The 12,395-nt window shown below is 45.6% G+C and overlaps 1 protein-coding gene across 5 annotated transcripts; it reads left to right on the plus strand.

Moving 5' to 3' along the window:
• Window positions 1-241: 241 nt before the first annotated feature.
• On the plus strand, window positions 242-11,840 carry TMEM61 (transmembrane protein 61). 5 transcript variants are annotated; one of them, XM_081010619.1, is made up of 3 exons: window positions 242-395; window positions 9,288-9,713; window positions 11,118-11,840. In XM_081010619.1, the coding sequence occupies exons 2-3, from the start codon at window positions 9,361-9,363 to the stop codon at window positions 11,407-11,409; spliced, it is 645 nt and encodes a 214-aa protein (XP_080866745.1). In that variant the 5' UTR covers window positions 242-395; window positions 9,288-9,360; the 3' UTR covers window positions 11,410-11,840. The 5 variants fall into 5 exon arrangements, with proteins under 5 accessions (XP_080866745.1, XP_080866749.1, XP_080866746.1 ...); XM_081010623.1 differs by lacking the exon at window positions 242-395 and adding an exon at window positions 453-551; XM_081010620.1 differs by lacking the exon at window positions 242-395 and adding an exon at window positions 510-607.
• The last annotated feature ends 555 nt before the right edge of the window (window positions 11,841-12,395 follow it).

A 12,395-nucleotide genomic window follows, 5' to 3' on the forward strand; every position in this document is an offset into this window, starting at 1 on the left:
CAATGGCTGGGCTGGCTGGGGCTGACAGGAGTAGGAGCCGAGCACCTCCTTATCCTTCTGGCAGCTGCCCTTTCTCCTTTCCTCTCCATTGTCTGATTTATGCGAGGCACTCGCCAGAAACAGGCGTTATCACCACCGCCATCCGCCTGCCTGGCAGAAAACACGTCCAGGTGTACTTCGGGGGAAGTTCTCCCTTTGTCCTCCGGAGGGCGCTGCTGCTAAACGCAAGTTCCCCGCGGGAGCTGCATTTGCAAGGCGGCATTATTTCGCCAGCCGAGCTGCTGCGCGCGCGGCGCTTTCTCTTTCTGCCCCTCGGGAGAGTCGCCTTTTTGCACGGCTGCGCTGGCTGCCTTTGAAGTGCATGGGGGAAACCCGCGAAGCTGCCGCCGAGCGAAGTAAGTATCGCAGGGCCGAGGCTGCAAGGGGACAAAGCGCGACGAGGAGTTGCACGCGTACTTCGCAAGCTCGATCTCTTGCTGAAGCACGCTTGGATTGCGCGGGGCGTTGCAGGCGATGCTACGCTGTCTTGCTACGTTGCACCAGCCGCTTCGGTAGTTGCTCCTTGCTCGAGTCGTTTAAAAGTTAGCCGTCGTTGACTTTGCAACCAGTAAGAGATTCAGAATGGTCTGCAAGTCTCCCAGATCAGTGGCAACTCTGGCAATTTATTTTATTTTATTGTTGCAAGCACGATTATTTTGCTCGAAGCATCATTCGTTTGTGTGTGTGTTTTTTGTTTTGCATGTTTGCTTCCAGCCGGCACTCGCGGAGATGATAATAGCATTAACAGAGCTTTTTCATTCTGTATCTTAAAAGCCCAGTGCATTGTCTTTTCAAGAGTTGAGTACAGCTGGGGCGGGTGAGAAGGGGGGGGGGGGAATACAGAACCCATTTCCATCTAGGCTTGATGGGTGCTTTCGCATCGCGCTTCTTCGCCTCCCTGCTGTATTTCTGCGGTTGCTAATAGCGTTGGATGGACGCAGAAAGCAGAAAGATTGGCGGGGGAAGATGCCATCATCACACTTGCGTTTTCTGAGTGGGACGGAGGAGCCAAGAATCTCGCGTCCTTAGATTTTGTTTAGTAAAGAGTGCGATCCTCGAGCCTGGTGAAGCCAGTTTAGACCCATATTTGTATAAACCCAGTTTAATCTGTTTGCTGATGAATCATAAAGCTTAGCGGAGCCTCTCGACCACATTCTGCACAACTTGTTCTGTGCACTTACCCTGCAACAACTATTAAGCTTGTTGGATAGACCAGATCTCTTCTTCCTTCCCTGCCAGGCACACAGTGACTTTAGATCTATTCCTGCAAGACATTTCCCATTAAGAATAGTCCACACTTGTAACAGAAAGCATCTCACAGAGCTGTAATTAGTAAAATACAGAGCTAGGGTTCCTAAACGTGTAGCATACAGGTGGTTGTATGGTGTACTTGAATATATCCAATATTCTGAACTTGCATAAATGGTGTATCCTCAGTAGTGGAGAAAGGGGGGTTCATCACTGTTCAGTGCTTACACCTACACAGGTAAGCCACCTGAAGCTTAGTTTGTTTCAGGTACCTAATGGGTGGTGGAGGAGCATGCAGATTGAGTTCAGTTTGATTCTGATGTATCCAGGTGTGTTGGATTCATTATCTGTAATTGGCCTTGTGTGATCTGCTCTGTGACGGTTTTATGGCAAAAGGTGGGATTGGAACACCCAGTGTTCAAAACTCCCATTGTTCTAGGCACATTTTGTGACAGGGAATTTCATCAGTGCGAGCAGGTTCTGAGCTCTGGGAGCAGTGGTTGCGCCTAAGATTTCAGACTAAAACTGCAGAGTGGAAGGAAAGGAGGACCTTTTTCTGCCTCCCCACTTCCAGCTACTCTCTGAAGGCTGGAGAAGAGACCCTCTTAAGAATATTAGAGGAGTGGGCAGGGGAAGGACTAGACCACATGAAAAATGAACCTAAGATTTTAGCTGCAGTTCATTCATTTTCATCTTTGTATTCTTGTTATAAAAAAGTGTGCCTAGCCATTCCACTGTTGTGCCCATAACCTAGGTTTAAGGTGCCATATAGCTCCTAGCTTTCATATCTCAGTTTCTAACACTGGAGAGACCAATAAAGAAATGTGCATGCTAATATTTTGTTTCCCTTGCTGGGATGGTGTTATCTGGGGAGATAACCCTACATATTAAGGATCCTGTAGCTGTTTATAGGAGCCATACACTAGAAGAGGGCAGTAGCTCAGTGGTAGAGCCTTGCTTTACAGACAGAAGATCCGAGGTTCAGTTTTTGGTTTGGGGAAACCCAGTCAGATGGCGGGGTATAAATGGTTGTTGTTATTATTATTATTATTATTATTATTATTATTATCTCCAGGTAGGTATGGAAAACTCCTGAGTGAAATTCTAGGGAGGTGCTGCCAGTCCGTGTCAATAACGTTGAGCTAAATGGAACTCATAGCCTGATTCTTTATAAGGTAGCTCCTATATTTTACACAATATGTTAGCCCCAGCATGCCCTCCGCCTTCACTTTCCACCTCCCCAAAAGTAAAGGTTTTTCTTCTTCCTTGAGATAAAAGAACGTGGCAATGTGTTGCTTCTGACTGGGCAATACGTAGAACGGGCAGATGACAAAACCCATCCAAAAATGCCTCCACAGGAGTGGCATTTCAAGTAATTGTCAGCTGATGAAAAGTGATAACTACTAATGCAGGCATAGGCAAACTGCCCTCCAGATGTTTTGGGACTACAACTCCCATCATTCCTAGCTAACAGGACCAGTGATCAGGGATGATGGGAATTGTAGTCCCAAAACATCTGGAGGGCCGAGTTTGCCTATGCCTGTAATAACAATTATGGAAGCCTGAGTGCAACCCATCTTTAGACGTTCCCAATATGTTCTTCTGGGACCCCCTGCCCATGAAAACTTTTTAAAGTTTACTTCCATCAAGAATTTGCGGCAGGAGGGGAGTCTTAATAGGTGTAAAAAGTACTGCCTGGTGGCAGAAAAGTTTTCTTTCCTCAAAGGCATCAGCCCCATGGGCATAGCTCCTGCCCCCGGAGCAGCGGGGGCAGGGCAAGCAACTCACGGGGCGCCGCAACGATCCACCTAGGGAGTCTGCCTGGTGGACGCAAGCCCCACGCTGCCATTTTGGGCAGCGCAGGGCCCTGAGCCACTGCGTCACTCCCAGGAGAGACGTGTGGCTCGGGTGCGCTGCAGGCCAGGCCCCGCAGTAAGTGCCACCCCCCTTGGTGTGCCATTTTGTCACTCCCTCAGGGATGACACCCAGGGCGGGCTCCACTCCCCTTCCTATGCCCCTAATCGGCCCAAACTTATGTATCTGAATGCTGATTGAGAAGCCGCCAGTGTTCCTCTCTCAACAACCTTGGCCTTGGTGGGCCCATGCCAGTACTGGGTGGGGAACGAGGCAACAATGGGCAGAGGCTAGTTTCTCCTAACCCCCCCCCTCCCATTCTACTTGGGCAAGCGAAAGGTCCAGTCCCAGTTCAGGGACACATTACTGCCAGTCCAGAAGACTCAAGGGTGGTGTAAAGGCCTGGGCAGAAAGGATGTGGCTGGGGAGGGTGCATGGTTTGGGAGAGTCCCAAGAATCAGATAGAGAAGCTTAGAGGGCTGTATCCCACCCACTCCTGAGCCTGAGGCCCCCCACCCTGCAACTTAAGTCTTGCCCGTGAGTGTTAAGACTAGTATCCGCAACATGCATGTTAACTATGCTCTGTGTTCTTTAGTAAGTGTGTTTGGAATGGAAGCCTGGCAGCAGCAGCCTTATTCAGAAGTAAGACCCATTGAGTTCAATGGCACTTACTCCCAGGTTAAGTGGGTTTAGGATTGCAGGCTTACTAGCTGGTTTATTGACACATAAGTGGGGACCTGTGGACCCCTGCACTTAATTCCTGCCATTAAGCAGCCCCTTTCAAGGATGTCCCCCCCCCCCCAGTTTTTCAGTATTCTCCCTTTCCATATCTTTTCAAAGCTTTGAACTTTCTCAGCCTTTGCATTTACGTATTTTAGTAAATGTATACCCTTCCTGTTCATCTGGTGCTGCCTAAGACAGCTAACAAAACACATGGATATGAGTATGTGTGTGGATAGCTCTCTCTGTGTGTGTGTGAAAACAAGATGAAATACAAATAAATAAAAAAGTGCAGATCTCTTATCAGGGCAAGGAATAGCTGAAACAAGACTGTAAAGGTGCAGCATGTAACTTAGCAACTAAGCCCTGGATTAAGTAGATCTGACTTGAGAAGTAAGTGTAGGATCGTGCTGCTAAGTTTTGGGATTTTGATCTCGCAGCCATTGGTGTGAGGAGGGATCCACTACAATTCCCCTCCTCCTTTTCTGGAAGCGTGGGCTGAGGATGCTGAAAATGTCACTGCTGCAGCTTTTATGCAAGGGGGAAGAGAGGACTTTTTTCCTTATGAAACTGTCAATCTCCCTTATTATTTTGTAAGCGATAAAAATTGCGTTAAGCTGTTAGCCTCCCCCACAAAAATCATCCTAGAAGGCTGAACTGGAAAGTGTTCGCTGTGTTGCTTCAGATGCAAAACAAATGGCAAGCTGGTCTTCAGCTGACTCGTAGAAAAACTCCCTGATTCTAACTTCTCATACCTGATTGAGTCACCATCCTTCCTGTCCACAAAGATGGATTCCTCCCATGACTCTTTGTGGTTGCTTAATCAACATTTTCACTCTCCTTATACCAGTTCAGACTGTCCACCAAGCCTACTGTCCACTGTAACTGGCAAAAGCTCTCTGGGATCTTGGGCAGAGATCTTTCCCCATTACTACCACCTGATTTTGTTGTTGTTGAACGTGGGACTTGGGTTGAACTTGGGACCTGCTGGCATGCAAAGTGTTAGCAGTAACCAACAGGCTGTGTACACAACACTATACCTGTAAAACGCAGTCAAAGAACATCATTCCCTCAAAGAATTATGGTTAACCCCTTAAAGAGTTACGATTCCCAGGAATTCTTTACAAACTACAGTTACCTGTATTCTTTGAGAGAAAGAATGGGCATTTATTATAATTATCATCACAATCCCACCACATTTATATAGTGTTTAAAGGCTTGGATTCTATGGCTTTTCCTCCAGTCTGTAAATGATATAATATATTGCTGCGTGCTGCCCCAATCTCCAAGCGGTGCGAGATTTGAGAGGTTCCAGGCGCTCGCCCAGGGTTTGTGTTTCCTTTTGAGAATGAGGCACTGTGGAGACGGTAGTGTTTTGATGATATATGGTTTGTTCACACATATATGCAACCTGAGCCTACGATGGAGGGGCTCACAGCATCAACGTCCCCAAAGGGTCTTGTTTCTCCCATAGCCACAGCCTTGGATTCTAGCAGAAATCAGCCATGGCGCGCGCGCTCTCTGCTTTTCCAGCCTGCCACTTTTTCTTCTAGGCCACATCACAGCAAACTCTGCCCTCAAACCCCAGCTTTGCCCTTCTAACTATCCGAGAGCTGGAGAAGAAGCCCCCCCCCCCATTTCACATCTGGCACAGAGCCCTTTCCTTTGCTCTCTTAATGGCCAGTTACCTCATCAGGAAGCTAGCCTCCCTTGACCAGCTGGCTAGGCTTACAAGTGTCAGGCACCCACAAACTCATAACAATATGATCTGTTTTTGCCCTCTTTATTTGGTGGAGAGGGGCCTGAAGTGGGGAAGCATTGACTGAAGCATCTTAGTTAATAAAATGGTTGAGTCGCATCTCTTGGCTTTGCTCCTGGTGGCCACAGAGGCATCCCACGAAATGTGTGGTATGCAAGGAGCCTGATCCTGTAATCCAATTTATTGTAAGCAGACTGTCTCTGTGAAGTTAATTAATTGGTGTTGTTAAGACAGGCAGCGTACCACGGCTTAAGCCCCGTATAATCCTTCAAGTGGATTTAAGAAGGGATTGACTCACCCACATTTTGTAGACCCAGCAGGTAGGTAGATATTCCTTTGAAACCGGTGTGAGTTGTTGGCGACGAAGCTAGATCTTGGATCGAGCAACAAAGGTAGCTCACATTTTAGCATCTCTTTTATATTTGCAGCATATCTGAATATTATTAATTCAATTATTTACCAAAAGGGACCAGGGTGGGTTTCAGCAATTTAAAAATATTGGGATGAATTCAGCATTGTGCTTTGTTGAACATTCTGTCAGTGCAAACTTTTCAACTTGCCAGACAGAACAACTCCCCTCTCCTCTCCTATTCGCTGTGCTGTTTTCGGGGTTCTCCTGACCCTTCCCCAAAGCTGTTTTTTGGGGGAGCAGGGGGGGGGGGAGCCCAGTTGCACAAGTAGAATACCTTGCCCAGGGCTTCTACAGTTGGGACTTGTTGATCACAGGACTATTCCATTCTAGGGGTTGGATTCGAATCTATTGCCTGTCTTCCAAAGAACCTTTGAATATCAGACAATCTTACCACCTTATTATTATTTCTGCTATACCCCTTTTTGGCTGTTCAGGCTTTTGAAAAGCAGGAGCACACAAGGCAATGTCTTCTGGGACAGCTTGTCTTCTGTGGTCTCATACCACCATTTCCCACAGGGGCACATACTAATACAATTGTTGGTGCTCCGGGAGATCCTTTCTTAGACTTGGAAGGTGTATTTCCAGGGCCTCAGAGACTGCAACAGACAATGCATCAGTTCTGCTGACTTTGCAAGGTACAAACCTGAGAGTCCCTGACAGTAATCCCCATCTCCCCTCTCAATTTCTCTCTGACTTAAAGTACGTTACTATGGGAAACCTTACTGCAGGGATAGGCAACCTGTGGCTCTCCAGAATTCAGACGTTGTTGGACTCCAAATCCCATCGGCCCCAGCCAGCATGACCCAATGGTAAGGGATGGTAGGAATTGTTCCCATCAACACTTGGCGGGCCACCAGTCTCCCTGGCCCACACCGATTATCCAAAGTTTAGAGAATCTTTAGAACATCTTAGTAAAAATTAGCCAGGTTCAGAGTAGAGAGAAAGACCTGAGCATGCTTGCAAAGGGGGTCTGGAGGTAACATCTGCAGCAGCCCAGATGTCAGTCCCCAGATCCAGCTTTTTAGGTACCAGCGATGGCTAGTCATTTTTGTTTTTGCACTCCTGACAAAGACCATTGACCTGGCCATGTCATATGGGACAGAATCAGCTCCAGAGTAGTCCGATGTTTATGTGATTCAAGAATTGTTGGGCTGTGCCAGGGATGCATTCCCCAAAGCTGAAAGAGGCACTAGATTAATACACTTCAGATTCATCCAATCTGTCTGCAGCTTTAATAAATCTGATTTCATCACATCTCTTATTAAATATGGATAAGATCATCCAGGATTTCTTTCACTGCCTCGTAATTCAGTTTCCCAATTAGCTTGCCCAGCTCATGTGAAAAGTGCAGTTTCCACTCGTCCTGAAGATGACAAATTAATCCCAGTTTCTAGGTTTCTTTGCCTCTGCATCAGATCTGAGATTGCATATTTCAGAACAAACACAGGGCTATTCACTCCTAGAGATTTATCAAAACAATTCCCTCCCCTTTCTCTCTTCATAGGTTGCCGTTAACCTTCAGACTGGTCCACGCTTTGAAATACTGTAATCTTTTGTGCATTGTCTAATTGTTGCAGGTGTTTGAAAATTATAATGAAAAAAAATTAATATCCAAACAAATCTTTAAGGCTCCCCGCAGCAATACAATTTGTACACCTTTTAAGATAATTGCTAAATCACTTAGTCCTCGGAATACGTTTTTCTCCCATTTCATCTTGCACTTTCCCTTCACTCGAAACCTTGCATATTATGATTAACACCTGATTCATACAAAGCATATTCATTTTTGCATGGTTATCGACTCAACTGTGCAATTACAGTGATTATTACACCGTAGATCTAGGGGTACATCCTGTGCAGCCTCCTCTCCAAAATCTAGATAGCATGAGTGGCATCAATAATTATGGAATTATGAAGACCTGGGAGCTATGGCTCTCATATCATAAATAGATGACAAGTAGTCAGTTGCCATTATGTGTGAATCTGCTGGTAATGGCGGTGGCCTTCAGCTCATGCATAAGAAGAACCCACTGAATCAGGCCAATGGTCCATCTAATGGTCCACTGAAGTCCAGAATCATGTTCTCACAGTTGCCAATCAGACACCTGTGGGAAGCCCACAAACAAGACAGGAGCACATCTGCCTCCTTGCAGTTCCCAGCAACTGGCATGCAGAGGCAACCTGCCTGGGACGGTGCAGGTAAAACACAGCCAGCATGACTAGTAGCCACTTGTCCTCCAATCTTTTTGTAAAGGCATCCAAGATGGTGCCTGTCACTGCCTCCCATGGGAGCCAGTAGATTAGGGTTATTTTCATACTCGTCCAGTCTGTTCCACACAATGAATCTTAGTCGTGGACTGCAAAACTCTTTTATTTATTAATAGGATTTCTAACACACCCTTTATCAAGTAAAAAATAAAATAAAATCCCAGGGCCAGGGACATAGAAACTAATAAAATATAGTCACAGATGGAAATTCAGCAGCGCAGCTAAAACAGAGTCAGAGCTATAGGCACAAACAATTTAAGCACCACTCTAAGCAATAAATGCCTGAGCAAGCTCAGTGGTAATCTAGGATTGGAACCTGGTTGGTGATTTGAGTCTTTTCCAGATGACCTGTTTATTGTTTGCACTGTTTGCAGGGAGGTTAGATGGCATTGAACATTTGTTCTGATTTGTTTGTGGGGAGGTTATACCATGTGGCATCAAACAGTTGTTATCCCACACTTTCCAATGCATTTTCCTGTCACTGTCCTTATCGCGAAAAGTCCAATATTGGGGGCAGTGGGTTTCTTGAACAAGATGGCCAAATCAGCTTTCATTGGGCCATCCGAATTTGCCAGTATGTGGTTGAAAACAGTGCTAGTCTGGAAACGCCCAAAGTCAGATATTGGTTGATGTTCACACAGAAGGATCAGTCATTGTTATTATTTATTACATTTCTATAGAACCCTTCATTTGAGCATCACGGGGCAGTTTACAATATAAAAATGCAAGAATACATCCCATAGTAACAAGCAAAATGGTTTGCTTTAACCGTGGTCTGTTTGACAGAAGGGACGGCAGCAACACGTTTAATGAAAAGTTGTGACAAAAACTGCTTTCAATAATTAACTGGCTGTTACATTGCTCCTGGTGTGTTGGGAGGACAGCATTCCTCTCGTCCTCAGTTCATGCTTTGTATTTTTTATTTCCCCCTATTCTTTTCCCACTGTGATGGTTTCTCTTCTCCCCTTCCTTTTTTTTCACCCCCAGCATGAATCAGGACATCAGACCTATTTCCTGGTGAAACTTTAGATGACCTGTATCTTCAGCCTCTGTTTTTAAAATGGCAAGTGCTACTTTGCGCCATGGAGTGACCATCACTGGAGCTATCCTGCTGGTGACGGGGACTCTCTGTTTTGCTTGGTGGAGTGATGGCGAGATGGGAGCCGCCCCATCTAGCAGTGAGCCAAAGATCATGCCTGATGGAGAGGTCGGACCAGTGGCAAGCTCTTCTTCCTCATCTAATGCAATGCTCAGGTCCATAAGCTTCTTCTGCTGTGGAATTGGCGGTCTCCTCCTCCTTTTTGGCCTTCTGTGGTCAGCCAATGCAGGGATAATTTCTCGCCGCTATCAGTACCATTTTTCAAGGGACCTTCATTACTCCACCGTGGAGCCTCTTGAGAAACAGACCTGCAGGTCAGCACGATCTTTGCGCCCAAACCTGATGGGGGTAGATTGGTGCTTAGCTAAAACTAGGATACGACGTCTGTGATGTACAATGATAAAATATCGCTTTGTGGTATCATTTTTTTCCATTTGCTGCTTTTGATCTACAGCGTAGCATCTTCCCTGGCTAGCACTGTTTCAAGGTGAACTCTGCGATCTCAGTATATTGTTGCTTCCCACATATAAACCCTTTACCCCTTGGAAAAGAAAAGGGAAGTCAAATGATCAAAGGTTATGTGAAAGTTTCACCTGTATACAAGACATGTTTGCTTAGAAAAGCACAACGGAAAAAGTAATCGCTGCGGCCTGGTGATGATCAGTGGCCCATGAAATGCACATTAACCAGTGGGAATGTGGTCAAGTTTGACACTTGATATTCTAAATATTGCGAAAGGGCACAAGTCTCTGTAATGTACGGGTACTGCTAAAGTGCTGGAGGCATCTGATGCAGGGACAAATGCTTCACTTAAATTGATGTTGTATACATTTATTTATTTATTTTGCACTTCCTGTCTGTGTAATTCTAATATACCCACAGAAGGTACATTCGACTAAAGAAAATTCTCTTGTGCTTTCTCTATACCCAGTGCTTTTTTCCTTAAAAAAATGTTTAGGGGTACTTTCATTTTCCAACTCTCATTTTCCTACTCAATGAGGCCAAAGTTAGATTCACAAAATGTTTAGGGGTATGCGTCCCCCTAGAAAAAAGCACTGTCTATACCTATTCATGTGGGTTTTCCCACAAGAGGCAGCGATGGCCAACAACTTGGATGCCTTTAAAAGAGGGGTAGGCAAATTTGTGGTGGATGCAGCTATCTGTCACCGCTAACCCTGATTCCTGTGTCCCACCTCCACTGTCAGAGGCAATAGGCTTCTGAACACCAGTAGCTGGAAACTGCAGGAAGGCAGGCTGCTCTTGTGCTCAGGCACTGCTTGTGGGTTTCCCACCAAGCATCAGCTGAGAACTGGATGGGCCATTGGCCTGATCCAGCAGGCTCTTCTTATGTTCTTATATGGTGCACAAGAGACCCACAGTGCAATCCTGTATATACCCACTAAGAAATAAGGTCAATAAGATGCATACCCCAGGTAAGTGTGCATAGAATTGCAGCTGCATTTGCACGTCACGTGCGACATTGTCTTTGAGGAACACATGAAAAGAGGGTGGTGGGTTTTTCGTTTTCTTCTCTCTCTTTACATTTGACATTGAGACTTCAAGAGTAATAGCTACAGCTATGGAGTGGAAAGATTGCTAATTCTGCTAAAATTATTAATCTTGCTTGCATATGCCCTTGCAAACCTTATTTTGCATCAAGATACCGCTTTTTAAAAATAAAGATTAATTGATTTTTATTTTGCCTTGGTTTGTTTCAGCACCTGGGATCCAAGCAGTATCCCCTCCTATGAAGAAGCCTTGAACTGCCAGCCTGCTGAAAACACCCCAAACTGCACACAGCCCAACAGCCTGAAGGAGAGCCGGCCCCCCTTGTATCAAGTGGTGGACGAAAATGACACACGCCATGCCGGCCGTAGGCGCAGTTCCTCTGATAGCGTTTTGTTCCGGAATATTCTGCCGAGGCTGGAGTCAGCATCGTGGGATGACTCGAGCGTCGCCTGCGACACTCCACCCCCTAGCTATGAGAGTGTTCGCTCGTGCGACGGATGATCTTGGGATCAGGTTCATCTGTCTTGGGAATCTCTAGATTACTATTGAGCTGACACCTGCCTTTTTCTTAAATTAGTTATTTGTGGCAAGCTGGAGTGGAAAAGCTAAATAGCTATTAAAAATACGAACAACTGTTTTGTCTTTTCGTAGGGGTCCCTGCCGAATTGTCGGAGGTCAGTCTCGACATTGCTTTTATAGTGTGCGACTAATGTGAATACAATGCTTCATGTGCCGAGAATGATGCTTCAGAAGCACATACTAAGTGCATAGAAAATTCAAACTTCCGCTAAATGAAAGAACTGCTTTCATAGGTTACACTGCTACAGGCCTTTAAGGACAGTACACAGCGAATTTGGGTAACCAGGCTGTGGATATATGACATTTTGAAAATGTTCTGAAATGCTCTTAATAAAATTACTATCAATTCTGAATTGTTTTATATGCATAGCGGGGATATAGGCAAACGTGTTTGAGTTCTGAACACCAAAGGCAATATCCAGTGCATGCAATGAAACTTCCTCTTCCTCTCCTGTGCCCTCCAGCTTCTCAAAATCACCTCCAGAGGGTTGGGAACCTTGTGAAGCAGATTTCTTTTGGGAAGGGTTTCGGGGGAAGGAGGAAGAAAGGAAATGGAAGTCCCATGGCATTGGTACAACTCTGCTGGATTACAACCCCATGTATTGTGGCAGAGAAAGGTTTCTTTCAGTGCTGGAAGGTTTCCTAAGTAGCCCCTAGAAGCCATTCTTTGATTATATTTGGCCAAATGTTACTCTTAATGAGGTCATACTTAATGGGGACAAAATTCAGTTTCAAGCCAGCATCCCAGTCTTGAATATAGATGCTATCTATCAAGACCACATGATCTTTCATAGTTATGATGAGTGAATGGTCATCGGTAGGTCTGGGCTCTGGAGTGTTTCTGGGGGTGCTTTGCAAATGTTGCTGATGAGTTACTGAGAAAGTTTTTGTGAGCTGGGATGGAGAGG

This window comes from Podarcis pityusensis, assembly GCF_964106645.2.
Source record: "Podarcis pityusensis genome assembly, chromosome: 6".
Lineage (NCBI taxonomy): Eukaryota > Metazoa > Chordata > Lepidosauria > Squamata > Lacertidae > Podarcis > Podarcis pityusensis.

Excerpts from the sequence above, each read along its gene's own strand:
- TMEM61 (XM_081010619.1), top strand. The coding sequence starts at position 9,361 with ATGGCAAGTGCTACTTTGCGCCATGGAGTGACCATCACTGGAGCTATC. Across the intron at positions 9,714-11,117 it reads CTTGAGAAACAGACCTGCAG|CACCTGGGATCCAAGCAGTA; the intron begins GTCAGCACGATC and ends GGTTTGTTTCAG.